At 40.6% G+C, this 20,317-nt stretch overlaps 1 protein-coding gene and 1 long non-coding RNA gene across 2 annotated transcripts in view; one reads left to right on the plus strand and one right to left on the minus strand.

Annotated features, from left to right (window-relative positions):
- LOC123741878 (zinc finger protein 184-like) overlaps positions 1–20,317 on the minus strand; it is a gene marked incomplete at both ends in the record, with an annotated part of 464,177 nt that overhangs the window by 14,743 nt on the left and 429,117 nt on the right. Inside the window, one exon of the mRNA XM_045716109.1 lies at positions 3,385–3,396. Within this exon, the coding sequence (XP_045572065.1) occupies positions 3,385–3,396 (12 nt within the window). The remainder of the gene's footprint in view (positions 1–3,384; positions 3,397–20,317) is intronic.
- Positions 4,948–9,025, plus strand: LOC123741822 (uncharacterized). The gene is made up of 2 exons (XR_006769372.1): positions 4,948–5,995; positions 8,927–9,025. It is a non-coding gene; the product is annotated as an uncharacterized lncRNA (long non-coding RNA).

The following is a 20,317-nucleotide window of genomic DNA, read 5'->3' on the forward strand; positions in this document are numbered from 1 at the left end:
AATAAAATTCTAAATATTCCATTACCGTACTTTCGAAGCATGTCAACCGCTGTTTAAAATCAATTTTTACGACATTTTTCGTAGAAAAGCGATAATATTCCGACAGGGAATCTCCTTTTCGGCAAACAGAGGAAAAAAATCCCAAAAGGCGGGGCGGTCGGGTCACGCGCCTAAGCCCAGTGTCCCTTGATCGGCCACTTGAGAAAGGCGATAATGTGTTTCAGCCTGGGGCTGGAATGACGACATTCTGTTTTTCCCGGGCTCTGAGCGCCTATGGACGACGTGGGAAGTGTCACGTTAGAGCAGAGATCCTTAGTAAATGATAGAGATGGAAAAGAAGTTCAAGAAATGGTCAGACAGGCCACTTCCTGTAAAGGAATCTCTCAGGTTTTGACCTGCCATTTGAGTTCTGTTATACTCACAGACACCATTCAAACAGTTTTAGAAAATGTAGGGTGTTTTCTATCCATATGTAATAAGTATATGCATATTCTAGTTACTGGGTAGGAGTGGTAACCAGATTAAATCGGGTATGTTTTTTATCCAGCCGTGTCAATACTGCCCCCTAGCCCTAACAGGTTAAGATCTTTCGTCTGAACTATCCTCACCGGTCCTTGGCTCTGGATGACTACACGGGTAATGTCCGTTTTATCAGGGGTACTACTGGTATTCTGGCTGGCGGTAGAACTATCTCCTGTCCTAACCTCTACTACTCGGAATGGTACCGCAGTGTCGACAATGGTCTGGTCAAGGCCAACATACCATAACCCTAAATCCTCTTTCTTTATGCTTTTAATGGTCATTCCTATCTTCAAGCAATACTTCCCTTGCTCTGGATTGCAGTCAAAAACCCTGGCCTTCACTATACTCCATCTGTTTCTATATTGGGTGTGTGGATTGACATAGCCTTCTCTCTCTGTGTGAGCTATGACCCGATTCCATGAGTTACACCGGGATCTACACAGATATCTTCCCCATGAAGTCCGAGTCCTAGACTGCCAGGAGGTTAGGGACCCCATTTGGTCTGCATAGAATTCTATTGAGGCATCCTTCCCTAACTCTACTCTCACTTCCTTTTTATCCAGATCGAGTGACCTTTTGTACCTAGGCCATAAATACTCCTCATCTTCTACACTATGGGTCAAGTTACCACTTTCTGACTTCTCGAGTGGTTCATGGTGTATTAGGAATATGGCTCCCACAATCAGACAGCTCAGACTGACCAGTACCCCTGTAAAGCCCCACCCCCTCCCGGAGAATATATCACTGGCTAGAGGCCAACCCACACTTTCACTTCTATGAACGCACACAGTGAGGATTGGGCGGGTTAGGGAATCTTCGTTAGAGAGGTAACCCCCAAACCTTATTGGTATTCGGTTCTTCTCCTAACTCTGTGATTGTTCGACAGTGTCTGTGTGTCTTACCCTCCCGCAATGTGTGATATGAACCCAGGTAGCTCTTTCAGATATTCTCACCGCGAAGGCTATTACCAGGAACAGTTGGTATGTGCCCTCCCACCGTGGCTGTTTCCAGTTCTTTTCTCCTCAGGGACTGGATCCACACCCAGTCTCCTGGTTGGATTGAGTGAATCATCTTCTCCTGTAATTCACCTGTTGGACACAAAGTCTCGGACATACGGGTTTGGTTAACCATGTGTTCTGTTAGTATATCTTCAACTTCTATGTCTACCTGTTCTGGCCTCTCTAACTCTGGCATTCTATATGGTTTACCTGATCAGCTAAAATGTAATCCATTATTTAAAGAGATAGATCCTAGTAAACCAACTACCCTAATTGTGTCCACCCAGTAAGTTGGGACCGCTTCTTCCCATTTAATATACTTATCTATTATAAAAAATGTTTTTTTAAGTAGTTCGTCATCCAATAGGCCACAAAGTGTTTCCGAACCTGCTCTACTATCCCCCTGTTGACACATGGCTCTGCCCATGTGTCAATCTTGCCGCATCTCGAAACAATGACTTAGGTAGTATTGGTAACTTATCATGATACCAAATACCGTCCTTATATAAATTGCTCCTAACTTCTCCCTTTTCGAAATCCCTTTCACTTGTGCTCTAGACTGACAATTTTAATATAGCTTTGTCTATGTTTACTTCCTCTTTTAAGAACTGCTGTGTCGACGGCTGCGGTTTAAGACCTGCCTTTTTCGTTTCCGCATCTGCTTTTCTGTTGTTGTTACTGACACTATCTGTCCCTCTAATGTGGGCCTCACATTTACAAATAGCTAACTTTTCTGGCAAAATACAGTATCTAATAGATTCAAAATCAACTGAGTGTGTGTAATAGGTTTCCCAGAAGTGGTTACCATTCCCCTGTTTCTCCATTGGGCTGCAAATATGTGTACTGTGTTAAATGCATTGGCACTGTCTGTGTAAATAGTAATACGTTTTCCTGTCCCTAACTGACACGCATGGGTAAGTGCTACTATTTCTGCCTATTGTGCTGAATAGTTTCTCGGTAACGGCTCTGCTTCCAAGACCTCTGTGTCTGTAACTATAGCATATCCTGTCGCATTAGTGCCATCATGGTTCTTTCTTGATGATCCATCTACAAACATAGTCAGTTCCCCATCAGGTAAAGCTAGATAAGTCAAATCGGGTCTTGGTAAGACAACTTTCTCAGTTTCTGTTACACAATCATGTGGGCTGCCATCTGTTGCAATAGGAACTAATGTTGAGGGGTTCAGAGTAGTACAACATCCTATTGTCAAATTAGGCATGTTCAAAATAATTATCATACGAGACAAATGTCTAGCTGGTGACATGTAAGCCATCTTATGTTCTAAGAACAGTATGGATACGGCATGAGGAACTTTTAAAGTCAAATCATGATAGAGCACAACAGATGCCGAGTCCTCAACTGCCTGAGCTGCTGCCACCACAGACTGCAAACATAGTGGCATGGCTAGGGCTACTTCATCTAATCGGGAGGAATAGTAAGCAATAGGCCTATTTTTTCTCCCGTGTCTCTGGGTCAGTACTGATGTCATGAACCCCTCCCTACAGTCTACTGTCTGGGTAAAGGGGCGATCATATCTGGGAAACGCCAGTACTGAGCTAGATGTTAACCTGTTAGGGCTAGGGAGCAGTATTTACACGGCCGGATAAAAAACGTACCCGATTTAATCTGGTTATTACTACTGCCCAGAAACTAGAATATGCATATAATTATTGGCTTTGGATAGAAAACACTCCAAAGTTTCTAAAACTGTTTGAATGGTGTCTGTGAGTATAACAGAACTCATATGGCAGGCAAAAACCTGAGAAGATTCCTTACAGGAAGTGGCCTGTCTGACAATTTCTTGGGCTTCTTGGCTCTCTTTATTGAAAACTGAGGATCTTTGCTGTAACGTGACACTTCCTACGGCTCCCATAGGCTCTCAGAAACCGGGAAAAAGCTGAATGGTGGCTTTGCAGGCCCTGGGTGAAAACATTAGCGCGTTTGGATAGTGGTCGGTCAGAGTACTATGAGACTGAGGCGCGTGCATGAGGGGACACCATGTTTTTATTTTCTCTCTCTTTGTACTAAAACACGATTTCCCGGTCGGAATATTATCGCTTTTTTACGAGAAAAATGGCATAAAAATTGATTTTAACCTGTTAGGGCTAGGGGGCAGCATTGACACGGCTGGATAAAAAACATACCCGATTTAATCTGGTTACCACTCCTACTCAGTAACTAGAATATGCATATACTTATTACATATGGATAGAAAACACCCTACATTTTCTAAAACTGTTTGAATGGTGTCTGTGAGTATAACAGAACTCAAATGGCAGGTCAAAACCTGAGAGATTCCTTTACAGGAAGTGGCCTGTCTGACAATTTGTTGAACTTCTTTTCCATCTCTATCATTTACTAAGGATCTCTGCTCTAACGTGACACTTCCCACGTCGTCCATAGGCGCTCAGAGCCCGGGAAAAAACAGAATGTCGTCATTCCAGCCCCAGGCTGAAACACATTATCGCCTTTCTCAAGTGGCCGATCAAGAGACACTAGCTTATGCGCGTGACCCCGACCGCCCCCCGCCTTTGGGATTTTTTCCTCTATTTGCCGAAAAGGAGATTCCCTGTAGGAATATTATCGCTTTTCTATGAGAAAAATGTCGTAAAAATTGATTTTAAACAGCGGTTGACATGCTTCGAAGTACGGTAATGGAATACTTAGAATTTTATTGTCACGAATTGCGCCAAGCGCGTGACACTTCTTTACTATTTCGGATAGTGTCTGGAACGCATCGAACAAAAACGCCGCTATTCGGATATAACGATGGATTATTTTGGACCAAACCAACATTTGTTATTGAAGTAGCTGTCCTGGGTGTGTATTCTGACGAAGACAACAAAAGGTAATGAAATTTTTATAATAGTAAATATGATTATGGTGAGTGCTAAACTTGCCGGGTGTCTAAATAGCGAGCCCGTGATGCCTGGGCTATGTACTTAGAATATTGCAAAATGTGCTTTCACCAAAAAGCTATTTTAAAATCGGAAATATCGAGTGCACAGAGGAGGTCTGTATCTATAATTCTTAAAATAATTGTTATGCTTTTTGTGAACGTTTATCGTGAGTAATTTAGTAAAATGTTAGCGAATTCCCCGGAACAGAGACAAGAAGAACGACACCTTGTCAGACAGGCCACTTCCTGCATGAAACCTTCTCAGTTTTTTGCCTGCCAAATGAGTTCTGTTATACTCACAGACACCATTCAAACAGTTTTAGAAACTTTAGGGTGTTTTCTATCCATATGTAATAAGTATATGCATATTCTAGTTACTGGGTAGGAGTGGTAACCAGATTAAATCGGGTACGTTTTTTATCCAGCCGTGAAAATACTGCCCCCTAGCCATAGCAGGTTAATGTCAGGATGATTTGTTTTTAACTTAGGAACAGGAAGAAGAGTTAAAAGCGGTAAAAGAGGGACTTTTTGACCCCACTGGTGACTTTTCCTTTTGTGGTCTGATCAGCCGCAATGAAAAGCCATTGGATGGTGAATTTAAGGTCATTTGGGATACTGACTTTAAGGAAATTTGGAGAACTGATAATTATGATGAAGTTAAAGTTCTTAGACACAATTGATAATTTGAACCAATGAGAAGACAAAATGACGAAAAGGGTACAATAATTTTTCTTTGGGGAGTAGTTCAGATTAGACATTTTGATCTGATTATGTTACTTGAATATCGTTTGATAAGTAGGGGTACTTTTTACATTATCTAGATAAGTTTATTTTCCCTTAGGAAGTCAGCTGTGGTTGTATTTAGTGGACGAGATTTAACACAAGACTGGAATTAATATAATAGTAAAAATATATTTTGTTAAATAAGTTTTAAATGGTAGACTTATGTCAAGCTTTAGAATATATTCTAAGCCAACAGGACAGGAATATATGACATCTGTAGGGAATCCAGGATCATTGAGGGTATCGAGATAAATGTAAGTAGCTATGTAATAAGATAATGAGACATTTAATACTCCCCTGCACTGCTGAGACCTTGATGGGTTGGAAGTAGGAGGAGGAGAGCATAAGCAAGGAAGAGAAGATAAAAGTGAAACAGAAGAATTAGATAACGGGTAGTGAGTGACGACCAGCATAGTTAAATTATAAACAGGTGAGGACAGAAATAACACTGGGAGAGACAGAAAAGACATAGGAATAAAAGATAGGAAGATAATTTAGTTTGGTTCATTTAGCTTTAGGATATTAGTTCATGAAGAGACTATCGGCTCCATGAGCATGTATTTTAGTTTTGATTTTAAGTTATGTTTGGTAAAATTCGCTAGGAAAAGATATGATAATTTACTTGAAAGTAGTTGTTAAATCTTAAAGAAGATAAGACACTTGATAGAGAAATGCACAGGGTAGCTAAGGAGGAATGCCCCAGGGAGAATTGGACATGTGGAAAGTAAAAGGGGGCAATCCTACAAGAGAAGGGCTGACATAAGGATAATTTACTAACCTTACCAAAGACATTGTTAACCTCTATGGGACCGGCGGGACGAATTCGTCCCACCTACGTAACAGCCACTGCCAGCCTGTGGCGCGATTTTCAAAATCTTCAAAATCCTATTACTTCAATTTCTCAAACATATGACTATTTTACAGCCATTTAAAGATAAGACTCTCGTTAATCTAACCACACTGTCCGATTTCAAAAAGGCTTTACAACGAAAGCAAAACATTAGATTATGTCAGCAGAGTACCAAGCCAGAAATAATCAGACACCCATTTTTTCAAGCCAGCATATAATGTCACCAAAACCCAGAAGACAGCTAAATGCAGCACTCACCTTTGATGATCTTCATCAGATGACAACCCTAGGACATTATGTTATACAATACATGCATGTTTTGTTCAATCAAGTTCATATTTATATCAAAAACCAGCTTTTTACATTAGCATGTGACGTTCAGAACTAGCATACCCCCGCAAACTTACGGGGAATTCGCTAACATTTTACTAAATTACTCACGATAAACGTTCACAAAAAGCATAACAATTATTTTAAGAATTATAGATACAGACCTCCTCTATGCACTCGATATGTCCGATTTTAAAATAGCTTTTTGGTGAAAGCACATTTTGCAATATTCTAAGTACATAGCCCAGGCATCACGGGCTCGCTATTTAGACACCCGGCAAGTTTAGCACTCACCATAATCATATTTACTATTATAAAAATGTCATTACCTTTTGTTGTCTTCGTCAGAATGCACACCCAGGACGTCTACTTCAATAACAAATGTTGGTTTGGTCCAAAATAATCCATCGTTATATCCGAATAGCGGCGTTTTGTTCGATGCGTTCCAGACACTATCCGAAATAGTAAAGAAGTGTCGCGCGCTTGGCGCAATTCCTGACAATAAAATTCAAAGTATTCCATTGCCGTACGTCGAAGCATGTCAACCGCTGTTTAAAATCAATTTTTTACGTCATTTTTCTCGTAGAAAAGCGATAAAATTCCGACAGGGAATCTCCTTTTCGGCAAACAGAGGAAAAAATCCCAAAGGCGGGGGCGGTCGGGGTCACGCGCATAAGCTAGTGTCTCTTGATGGGCCACTTGAGAAAGGCGATAATGTGTTTCAGCATGGGGCTGGAATGACGACATTCTCTTTTTTCCCGGGCTCTGAGAGCCTATGGACGACGTGGGAAGTGTCACGTTAGAGCAGAGATCCTTAGTAAATGATAGAGATGGCAAAGAAGTTCCAGAAATGGTCAGACAGGCCACTTCCTGTAAAGGAATCTCTCAGGTTTTGACCTGCCATTTGAGTTCTGTTATACTCACAGACACCATTCAAACAGTTTTAGAAAATTTAGGGTGTTTTCTATCCATATGTAATAAGTATATGCATATTCTAGTTACTGAGTAGGAGTGGTAACCAGATTAAATCGGGTATGTTTTTTATCCAGCCGTGTCAATGCTGCCCCCTAGCCCTAACAGGTTAACCTCTATGGGACCGGCGGGACGAATTCGTCCCACCTACGTAACATCCACTGCCAGCCTGTGGCGCGATTTTCAAAATCTTCAAAATCCTATTACTTCAATTTCTCAAACATATGACTATTTTACAGCCATTTAAAGATAAGACTCTCGTTAATCTAACCACACTGTCCGATTTCAAAAAGGCTTTACAACGAAAGCAAAACATTAGATTATGTCAGCAGAGTACCAAGCCAGAAATAATCAGACACCCATTTTTCAAGCCAGCATATAATGTCACCAAAACCCAGAAGACAGCTAAATGCAGCACTCACCTTTGATGATCTTCATCAGATGACAACCCTAGGACATTATGTTATACAATACATGCATGTTTTGTTCAATCAAGTTCATATTTATATCAAAAACCAGCTTTTTTACATTAGCATGTGACGTTCAGAACTAGCATACCCCCCGCAAACTTACGGGGAATTCGCTAACATTTTACTAAATTACTCACGATAAACGTTCACAAAAAGCATAACAATTATTTTAAGAATTATAGATACAGACCTCCTCTATGCACTCGATATGTCCGATTTTAAAATAGCTTTTTGGTGAAAGCACATTTTGCAATATTCTAAGTATATAGCCCAGGCATCACGGGCTCGCTATTTAGACACCCGGCAAGTTTAGCACTCACCATAATCATATTTACTATTATAAAAATGTCATTACCTTTTGTTGTCTTCGTCAGAATGCACACCCAGGACGTCTACTTCAATAACAAATGTTGGTTTGGTCCAAAATAATCCATCGTTATATCCGAATAGCGGCGTTTTGTTTGTGCGTTCCAGACACTATCCGAAATAGTAAAGAAGTGTCGCGCGCTTGGCGCAATTCCTGACAATAAAATTCAAAGTATTCCATTGCCGTACGTCGAAGCATGTCAACCGCTGTTTAAAATCAATTTTTACGTCATTTTTCTCGTGAAAAGCGATAAAATTCCGACAGGGAATCTCCTTTTCGGCAAACAGAGGAAAAAAATCCCAAAGGCGGGGCGGTCGGGGTCACGCGCATAAGCTAGTGTCTCTTGATGGGCCACTTGAGAAAGGCGATAATGTGTTTCAGCCTGGGGCTGGAATGACGACATTCTCTTTTTCCCGGGCTATGAGAGCCTATGGACGACGTGGGAAGTGTCACGTTAGAGCAGAGATCCTTAGTAAATGATAGAGATGGCAAAGAAGTTCCAGAAATGGTCAGACAGGCCACTTCCTGTAAAGGAATCTCTCAGGTTTTGACCTGCCATTTGAGTTCTGTTATACTCACAGACACCATTCAAACAGTTTTAGAAAATGTAGGGTGTTTTCTATCCATATGTAATAAGTATATGCATATTCTAGTTACTGAGTAGGAGTGGTAACCAGATTAAATCGGGTATGTTTTTTATCCAGCCGTGTCAATGCTGCCCCCTAGCCCTAACAGGTTAAGAAATGCAGCAAAATTGATACATGGCTTGAGCCATGTATAAAAAGGGGGAGTATAGTAGAGCAGGCGATAGAACAGGATAGGATGCTACTAGAACAAAAACATTTTTGTAGAATGTCCATTCCAACATTTGGAAATGGACTTATTGAACTATTCCGAATTGAGGGGAAGAAGGGGTGTTTAACAATAACAGATAAGTATAGCAAATGGGTAGAAGTGTTCCCAACTTATTTGGTGGACATGATTATGGTAGCTAGAATATGAGGTCAAGATAATATCCCTTATGTTGGTTTACTAGGAGCCATCTCTTTTTAACCTCTATGTGACCGGCGGGACGAATTCGTCCCACCTACGTAACATCCACTGCCAGCCTGTGGCGCGATTTTCAAAATCTTCAAAATCCTATTACTTCAATTTCTCAAACATATGACTATTTTACAGCCATTTAAAGATAAGACTCTCGTTAATCTAACCACACTGTCCGATTTCAAAAAGGCTTTACAACGAAAGCAAAACATTAGATTATGTCAGCAGAGTACCAAGCCAGAAATAATCAGACACCCATTTTTCAAGCCAGCATATAATGTCACCAAAACCCAGAAGACAGCTAAATGCAGCACTCACCTTTGATGATCTTCATCAGATGACAACCCTAGGACATTATGTTATACAATACATGCATGTTTTGTTCAATCAAGTTCATATTTATATCAAAACCAGCTTTTTACATTAGCATGTGACGTTCAGAACTAGCATACCCCCGCAAACTTACGGGAATTCGCTAACATTTTACTAAATTACTCACGATAAACGTTCACAAAAAGCATAACAATTATTTTAAGAATTATAGATACAGACCTCCTCTATGCACTCGATATGTCCGATTTTAAAATAGCTTTTTGGTGAAAGCACATTTTGCAATATTCTAAGTATATAGCCCAGGCATCACGGGCTCGCTATTTAGACACCCGGCAAGTTTAGCACTCACCATAATCATATTTACTATTATAAAAAATGTCATTACCTTTTGTTGTCTTCGTCAGAATGCACACCCAGGACGTCTACTTCAATAACAAATGTTGGTTTGGTCCAAAATAATCCATCGTTATATCCGAATAGCGGCGTTTTGTTCGTGCGTTCCAGACACTATCCGAAATAGTAAAGAAGTGTCGCGCTTGGCGCAATTCCTGACAATAAAATTCAAAGTATTCAATTGCCGTACGTCGAAGCATGTCAACCGCTGTTTAAAATCAATTTTTACGTCATTTTTCTCGTAGAAAAGCGGTAAAATTCCGACAGGGAATCTCCTTTTCGGCAAACAGAGGAAAAAATCCCAAAGGCGGGGCGGTCGGGGTCACGTGCATAAGCTAGTGTCTCTTGATGGGCCACTTGAGAAAGGCGATAATGTGTTTCAGCCTGGGGCTGGAATGACGACATTCTGTTTTTTCCCGGGCTATGAGAGCCTATGGACGACGTGGGAAGTGTCACGTTAGAGCAGAGATCCTTAGTAAATGATAGAGATGGCAAAGAAGTTCCAGAAATGGTCAGACAGGCCACTTCCTGTAAAGGAATCTCTCAGGTTTTGACCTGCCATTTGAGTTCTGTTATACTCACAGACACCATTCAAACAGTTTTAGAAAATTTAGGGTGTTTTCTATCCATATGTAATAAGTATATGCATATTCTAGTTACTGAGTAGGAGTGGTAACCAGATTAAATCGGGTATGTTTTTTATCCAGCCGTGTCAATGCTGCCCCCTAGCCCTAACAGGTTAAATGATGGATGACAGTTTAGCTAATCAAGTAGAGCCTATAGAATGCCAGAGTTAGAGAGAATAGAGATACCAGAACATGTAGACATGGAAATTGAAGAAATACTAGCAGAGCACATGAGAAGACTGTTAACCAAACCCGTATGTCCAAGATTTTATGTCCAACAGGTGAATTACAGGAGAAGGTGATTCACTCAATCGAACTAGGAGACTGGGTGTGGATCCAGTCCCTGAGGAGAAAAAACTGTAAGCAGTCCCGTTGGGAAGCCCCATACCAGATGCTGTTAAACCACTGCCTTTGCCATTAGGAAAGCTGAGAGAGTCACTTGGGTCCACGTTATCCACTGCAAGAAGGTATGTACACATATGACCACTGATGATCACACACAGAGTTAGGAGAAGAACCGAGAACCAATAAGGTCCGGGGGGTTACCTCCTTAACGAAGATTTCCTATCCCGACCGTTCATCACTGTGTGTGCTCCTAGAGGTGTGAGTATGGGGTGGTACCAAGCAGATCGACTAAGGGCAGGAGAGGGTTGACGGTTTTTGGGAAGAGTAGAAACTCTGAGCTGCATCATAGTCTAATCTTTCTGATATATTCAGATCCACCACATACGGGTACTAATCATAGGATACCGTTGTCATTGAGAAGAAGTAAAAGATACTATATAATACACTGATGAGTGACATACAGAATAAGGAATCAAAGAAGATCAAGATGTAGAATTTAAGGTAAACATTAACCTCTTGGGGCTAGGTGGGACGCTAGCGTGCCACCCGTGGTGCACTCCATCAACAGCAGGTGCATTTCAAGAGCGGCAAATTTGAATCCAAATAAATGTCAAAATTCAAATTTTTCAAAAATACAACTATGTTACACCATTTGAAAGATAAACATCTCCTTAATCTAACCACGTTTTACGATTTCAAAAAGGTTTTACGGCGAAAGCATAAATTTAGAGTATGTTAGGACAGTACATTTACAAGAGTTGTGTGTAATGTTTTGTCAAGTCAAAGACAGGGTCACCAAAACCATAAAACCAGCTAAAATGATACACTAACCTTTTACAATCTCCATCAGATGACACTCCTAGGACATTATGTTAGACAATGCATGCATTTTTTAGTTCTATCAAGTTCATATTTATATACAAAAACAGCGTTTTACTATGGCATTGATGTTGAGGAAATCGTTTCCCTCCAATAACCGGCAGTCAAGTCAGCGTCACAAATTAAATAATTAAAATTAGAAAACATTGGTAAAATATTATATTGTCATTTAAAGAATTATAGATTTACATCTTTTGAACGCAATCAACTTGCCAGATTTAAAAAATAACCTTACTGGGAAATCACACTTTGCAATAATCTGAGCACTGTGCCCAGAAAAAATACGCGTTGCGATACAGACTAGACGTCATGTTGGGGAGATCTAAAATCGAAAATACTATGTAAATAATCCATTACCTTTGATTCTCTTCATCAGATGTCACTTCCAGGTATCACAGGTCCATAACGAATGTAGTTTTGTTCAAAAAAGCTCATCATTTATGTCCAAAATCTCCGTCTCGTTAGCACATGATGTAAGCCAGCCGGACTTCTCGTCATGAACGAGGGGAAAAAATATATTTCCGTTCGTTCAAACATGTCAAACGTTGTATAGCATAAATCATTAGGGCCTTTTTTAACCAGAACATGAATAATATTCAAGGTGGACGAATGCATAGCCTTTTATAACGTATTGGAACGAGGGTACCCAACATGAAGTAGCGCGCCAGGTGTCTAATGGGACATCACCGTTCCATGGCTCTTGTTCGGTCAGATCTCCCTCCAGAAGACTCAAAACACTTTGTAAAGGCTGGTGACATCTAGTGGAAGCAATAGGAAGTGCCAAAATATTCCTAAACCCCTGTGTTTTTCAATGGGATAGGTTTAAAGTCAATACAACACATCAGGTATCCACTTCCTGTCAGAAAATGTCTCAGGGTTTTGCCTGCCAAATGAGTTCTGTTATACTCACAGACACCATTCAAACAGTTTTGGAAACTTTAGAGTGTTTTCTATCCATATATAATAAGTATATGCATATTCTAGTTACTGGGTAGGATTAGTAACCAGATTAAATCGGGTACATTTTTTTTATCCAGACGTGCAAATGCTGCCCCCTAGACCCAACAGGTTAAACAATTTCCTGGGGAAGCAGACAACTGTACAGGAATAGGGGTTGGCCAGATTGAAGTATTCAGCCAACCCACCTCGGTTCACCTAAATTCCTGATGAGCACCAGTGTTATAGATACAAGAATGGCACCGAGAATTAAGATGATTTTAATGGCTGGAAAGGTAATTGTTAATGTGACTGACTTAGGTTTGAAAGCACAGGAGAAAATGTTTAACCTCATAGCACCTACAACTGATGAAGGGTCGGCTAGTACCAGCAAAGGACACATACGACAGGAATTACCACAAAGGGTGGTTAGGAATTTGCGCCCTGGGGTTATTGGTCCAACCAGTTCGAATTAACTATCAGAGACCAGTTATAGGAGGCTAAAGAAGGTACAGGAGGAGTTTTGACCAGGATGGGATTAGCTTTGTCTAGATGGATGCTATTGGCATCCTCAGGGAGGTTCCAGATGAATACAAAGTTATGAATCAAATATGTGAAGGCTTTAACACTACATTATGTTCGTAGTTGACAATAAATAATAATGTGGATTGAATTTATGACATCTTTTAATCAACAGAGATTCATGAATGAAACAGGGGATGCAGTAAAGAGATTCTCTGACCAATTATCCGCCACCTCCCTCATGACCTGGTAAAATAGACTGACTCTCGATAGATAACGGGCAAAGAGGATGGTGTAGGTAGAATGATTAGGTTCATTGCTGTACGTACATTTTTGATAACACAGCTCATGTTTGGGAAATGGAAAAATGTTGTAAGAACTGTATTATGGGCTGCTTTCACCTGTATGAGTGTGTTTGGGTTGTGTGGTTGTTGTTTGGTCCCATGTGCGAGAGGTTTAATCACCAGAACTCTAGAGAGATGGATAACGGAGCAGATGGTGAGATACGGACCGAGTCAAAGTTCAGACCAATGAGACGACAAGTACCTACCGCCGAGCAAGGTGGAGGATTCATTCAAATATGAGGAGCACATGTTAGATGAGACCATCTATTGGGATGCATGAATTAGTTTGAATTTGTGTGAAATTTCTGAATCCAATAAAAATAGATGTGTTATAATGTCTGTGAAATATCTAGCAAAACGGGTGGATTGTAATGGGAATGATATCATTTTAATCCCTATTGAGACTTGACAAGCTATCTGCGGAGATGCAGGGGTGAAGCAGGGGTAGACGAGGGAAATTGGATGAATTTCTTTTTTGGCAAGTACACATCTATGGTGGCTACTGGAATTCGGACCCTAGTACTTGTGGTCCTATTATTGTTTAGTTGTGCTGCCTGTATAATCCCTTGCTTAAGAAAGTCTCTTACAGAAGTTGTCAGAGCAACCGGAATGATGCCTTTGATGGAATTGACCCCGGAAAACACTAAATCCAGCTCTGGGCCAAAGATGGATCTGTCAGAGGACGATCCTTGTTTTACTGTTGAGGAAGTGGTTGAATAAAGCGTATGCACAATAAATTCATATGTATTGAATGTAGTGGCAGGTGGATGTGAAGGTTTTAAGTACTGGGACAAAGATTCTGTCCCACACATGTTAGGTGTAGCCACTGTCGCAAAAAGGCTTTTTATACGTGTTGAGTAATATGTTATGAATTTATCCTGTATACTATTTGTCTTTCCTGATGTGAAGGTTTATAAGGAAATATATAATCATTGAAATGGAGATATACAAATTGTGTTGAGTGACACCCTAGGGGGTGTCAAAAGGGGGACTCTTAAATTTCCCTGAAATTTCTTATTAGATTGTTAGGGTTGAACTGGCTATTTGTATGCATAACTTATATAATATACTGGGGACGCTATGCTACAATATTAAGTATATGAACTACGGATAAATCAACTGTTGAAGACAAGAAGAACTACAACCGGCGACAGGAAGTGCGTCACTAGGCTGAGACCAGCCTGCACGCCAACGATAGGAGGAGCAAGTTTAAACCACGCTCCTCCTCCCTCTGACAAGCCAGCATTGAGCAGGAACTATCTCTGTCAGAGTATAAAAGCGAGAACAATAGGATGTGTCGCTCTCTTCTCTGTTTTACCCTGCGAGGCAAAACAGCGAGACCGTATATATACGAACCACACATATACCACGCACGTGTTTGCATTGATTAAAGTACAGCTATATCAGAAGTTACCATGAGCTGACTATTTTGTTCTGTTACCAGAAAAGAACTGTCGCAACATTAACACTAAACATTAAAGATGGTCTCGTCTAACATGGGCTCCTCGTAATTGAATGAATCCTCCACCAGGCTCGGCGTTAGGTATTTGTCATCCCACTGGTCTGAACTTGGAATCGGTCCGTATCTCACCATCTGCTCCGTCATCGATCTCTCCAGAGCCCTGGAAATGAGACCTCTCGCACAAGGGACCAAACAACAACCACATAATATCAACACAGTCATACAGGTGAAAGCAGCCCACAACACAGTGATTACAACCTTTTTCCATTTTCCGAATGTACTATCAAACCATCCCGTGAGTGCCGTGTCCACCCCGGAATTTTCTGCTAACTCCTGAGCTAAATTGTTTAGACCGGCATTCAGATCAGAAAATCACACACACACCACCCTTTTCAGCCAGAAGCATATCCAAAGCTATTCTATTCTGCAATACCATCAAAGTGGTCGCAGCTGTCTGTTCTGCTAACCCTTGAATTGCCTCTCTGGTATAGTTGATGAAACGCTGTTGGTTATAATAAATGTAATTTATCCAATCCACATTTTTATTGAGAGTCGACCAGCAAAAAAGACTTGATTCCAATCCAGCCCATATCTGATTCCTAGCTTTAAACTCATCAGGCACCCCCTTTGGAACCCCAATGCTATCAATGTAAATTCTATCGTCAAAGGACCCTGACGGAGCACTCCTCCCCTCTCTTTCACCTGGCACTAGGTCTTTGTGTTGTATAAGGGTGAAGGGCATGCCTAACTGTACCACTGCACAAATACCAGTCCAATTTGCAGGCAGGTTTGGCCACAGCTTCATACCTCCACACAACCACCAGACATCCGCTCTCGGCCTTTTTATCTTACTAAAGTCCTCGGAACTCAACCACCCAGTCAGGTCCCTCATTGTCTCGTCAGTTGTAACATTCTCTGTCCTATTGCATGTTCTTACTTCCCCTACATTCCATCCGGTGTGTTGTGTCGAGCCACACAATAATAGTCTCCTCCTGCGACTGTGAAAGGGGGAAGTCTGGATCTAATGGGCACATAGGATACAGATAATGCAGATCAGTGCAACTGTCTGGCTTCCTTGCCTTCATGAACAGCTTTACCATACAGGCCATTCCCCTTGGTAAATGAATTCCATCGAGTAGAAAGGGGATGGTTGTCAACTGAAGTTTGGCTGTTGCGCAGGCATAACCTTCTTCTTTAGCTACTGATCTAGCTGTATACTAAATCCATTCCAGCCATAGGTTGGAATCCCCAAACCAAGTCTCCACCTCAATCACTTCCTCAACCTCTCTGGGCTAGGCGGGACGAAATCGTCCCACCTACACAACAGCCAGTGTAATCCCGTGGCACGATTTTCAAATACCTTAGAAACGCTATTACTTCAATTTCTCAAACATATGACTATTTTACACCATTTTAAAGACAAGACTCTCGTTAACCTGTTAGGGCTAGGGGGCAGCATTTGCACGTCTGGATAAAAAAAATGTACCCGATTTAATCTGGTTACTAATCCTACCCAGTAACTAGAATATGCATATACTTATTATATATGGATAGAAAACACTCTAAAGTTTCTAAAACTGTTTGAATGGTGTCTGTGAGTATAACAGAACTCATTTGGCAGGCAAAACCCTGAGACATTTTCTGACAGGAAGTGGATACCTGATGTGTTGTATTACCTTTAAACCTATCCCATTGAAAAACACAGGGGCTGAGGAATATTTTGGCACTTCCTATTGCTTCCACTAGATGTCACCAGCCTTTACAAAGTGTTTTGAGTCTTCTGGAGGGAGATCTGACCGAACAAGAGCCATGGAACGATGATGTCCCATTAGACACCTGGCGCGCGAGTTCATGTTGGGTACCCTCGTTCCAATACGTTATAAAAGAGTATGCATTCGTCCACCTTGAATATTATTCATGTTCTGGTTAAAAAAGGCCCTAATGATTTATGCTATACAACGTTTGACATGTTTGAACGAACGGAAATATATTTTTTCCCCTCGTTCATGACGAGAAGTCCGGCTGGCTTAGATCATGTGCTAACAAGACGGAGATTTTTGGACATAAATGATGAGCTTTTTTGAACAAAACTACATTCGTTATGGACCTGTGATACCTGGAAGTGACATCTGATGAAGAGAATCAAAGGTAATGGATTATTTACATAGTATTTTCGATTTTAGATCTCCCCAACATGACGTCTAGTCTGTATCGCAACGCGTATTTTTCTGGGCGCAGTGCTCAGATTATTGCAAAGTGTGATTTCCCAGTAAGGTTATTTTTAAATCTGGCAAGTTGATTGCGTTCAAGAGATGTAAATCTATAATTCTTTAAATGACAATATAATATTTTACCAATGTTTTCTAATTTTAATTATTTAATTTGTGACGCTGACTTGACTGCCGGTTATTGGAGGGAAACGATTTCCTCAACATCAATGCCATAGTAAAACGCTGTTTTTTGGATATAAATATGAACTTGATAGAACTAAAAATGCATGCATTGTCTAACATAATGTCCTAGGAGTGTCATCTGATGGAGATTGTAAAAGGTTAGTGCATCATTTTAGCTGGTTTTATGGTTTTGGTGACCCTGTCTTTGACTTGACAAAACATTACACACAACTCTTGTAAATGTACTGTCCTAACATACTCTAAATTTATGCTTTCGCCGTAAAACCTTTTTGAAATCGTAAAACGTGGTTAGATTAAGGAGATGTTTATCTTTCAAAGGGTGTAAAATAGTTGTATGTTTGAAAAATTTGAATTTTGACATTTATTTGGATTCAAATTTGCCGCTCTTGAAATGCACCTGCTGTTGATGGAGTGCACCACGGGTGGCACGCTAGCGTCCCACCTAGCCCCAAGAGGTTAATCTAACCACACTGTCTGATTTCAAAAACCCTTTACAACGAAAGCAAAAAATTAGATTATGTCAGCAGAGTACCCAGCCAGACATAATCAGACACCCATTTTTCAAGCTAGCATATAATGTCACAAAACCACAGCTAAATGCAGCACTAACCTTTGATGATCTTCATCAGATGACACACCTAGGACATTATGTTATACAATACATGCATGTTTTGTTCAATCAAGTTCATATTTATATCAAAAACCAGCTTTTTACATTAGCATGTGATGTTCAGAACTAGCATACCCCCCGCAAACCTCCGGTGAATTTACTAAATTACTCACGATAAACGTTCACAAAAAACATAACAATTATTTTAAGAATTATAGATACAGAACTCCTTTGTGCAATGGATGTGTCCGATTTTAAAATAGCTTTTCGGTGAAAGCACATTTTGCAATATTCTGAGTAGATAGCCCAGCCATCACGGCTAGCCATTTAGACACCCACCAAGTTTAGCACTGACCAAACTCCGATTTACTATTAGAAAAGTTTGATTACCTTTGATGTTCTTCATCAGAATGCACTCCCAGGACTGCAACTTCAATAACAAATGTTGGCTTGGTCCAAAATAATCCATCGTTATATCCAAACAGCGGCGTTTTGTTCGCACGTTCAAGACACTATCCGAAGTGTAAATAAGGGTCACGAGCATGGCGCAATTCGTGACAAAAAAAATCTAAATATTCCATTACCGTACTTCGAAGCATGTCAACCGCTGTTTAAAATCCATTTTTATTCCATTTTTTCGTAAAAAGCGATAATATTCTGATCAGGAATCTGCGTTTAGGTAAACAGAGGAAAGAAAACAAAGCATTCGGTCGACGTGGGCACGCGCCTGAGTCTCACAGTACTGTAACCAGCCACTACCCAAATGCGCTACTTTTTTTCAGCAAGAGCCTGCAAAGCCACGATTCAGCTTTTTTGCCGCCTTCTGAGAGCCCATGGGAGCCGTAGGAAGTGTCACGTAACAGCAGAGATCCTTTGTAATGGATAGAGATAATCAAGAAGGGGAAGAAATTGTCAGACAGGCCACTTCCTGCATGGAATCTTCTCAGGTTTTGGCCTGCCATATGAGTTCTGTTATACTCACAGACACCATTCAAACAGTTTTAGAAACTTTAGGGTGTTTTCTATCCAAAGCCAATAATTATATGCATATTCTAGTTACTGGGCAGGAGTAGTAACCAGATTAAATCGGGTACGTTTTTTATCCAGCCGTGTCAATACTGCCCCCTAGCCCTAACAGGTTAACCTCTCTAGGGCAGGTGGCACCAAATCGTCCCACCTACGTAACAGCCAGTGGAATCCTGTGGCGCGTTATTCAAATACCTTAGAAATGCTATTACTTCAATTTCTCAAACATATGACTATTTTACACCATTTTAAAGACAAGAATCTCGTTAATCTAACCACACTGTCCGATTTCAAAAAGGCTTTACAGCGAAAGCAAAACATTAGATTGTCAGCAGAGTACCCAGCCAGAAATAATCAGACACCCATTTTTCAAGCTAGCATATAATGTCACAAAAACCCAGAAGACAGCTAAATGCAGCACTAACCTTTGATGATCTTCATCAGATGACACACCTAGGACATTATGTTATACAATACATGCATGTTTTGTTCAATCAAGTTCATATTTATATCAAAAAACAGCTTTTTACATTAGCATGTGATGTTCAGAACTAGCATACCCCCCGCAAACTTCCGGGGAATTTACTAACAATTTGCTAAATTACTCACAATAAACGTTCACAAAAAGCATAACAATTATTTTAAGAATTATAGATACAGAACTCCTCTATGCACTCGATATGTCCGATTTTAAAATAGCTTTTTGGTGAAAGCACATTTTGCAATATTCTAAGTACATAGCCCGGCCATCACAGGGCTAGCTATTTAGACACCTGGCAAGTTTAGCCTTCACCAAAATCAGATTTACTATAAGAAAAATGGTCTTACCTTTCCTGTTCTTCGTCAGAATGCACTCCCAGGACTTCTACTTCAATAACAAATGTTGGTTTGGTCCCAAATAATCCATCGTTATGTCCAACAGCGGCGTTTTGTTCGTGCGTTCTAGACACTATCCGAATGGTAAATCAGGGTTGCGCACATGGCGCATTTCGTGACAAAAAAATTCTAAATATTCCATTACCGTACTTCGAAGCATGTCAACCGCTGTTTAAAATCAATTTTTTATGCAATTTATCTCGTAGAAAAGCGATAATATTCCGACCAGGAATCAGGGTGTCTGTAAACAGAGGGAAAAACAGAAAGGCGGGGGCGGCCAGTGCTCGCGCCTAAGCCCTTTGTCCTCTGATAGACC

The sequence above is a fragment of the Salmo salar genome, chromosome ssa03 (genome assembly GCF_905237065.1).
Source record: "Salmo salar chromosome ssa03, Ssal_v3.1, whole genome shotgun sequence".
Classification (NCBI taxonomy): Eukaryota; Metazoa; Chordata; class Actinopteri; order Salmoniformes; family Salmonidae; genus Salmo; species Salmo salar.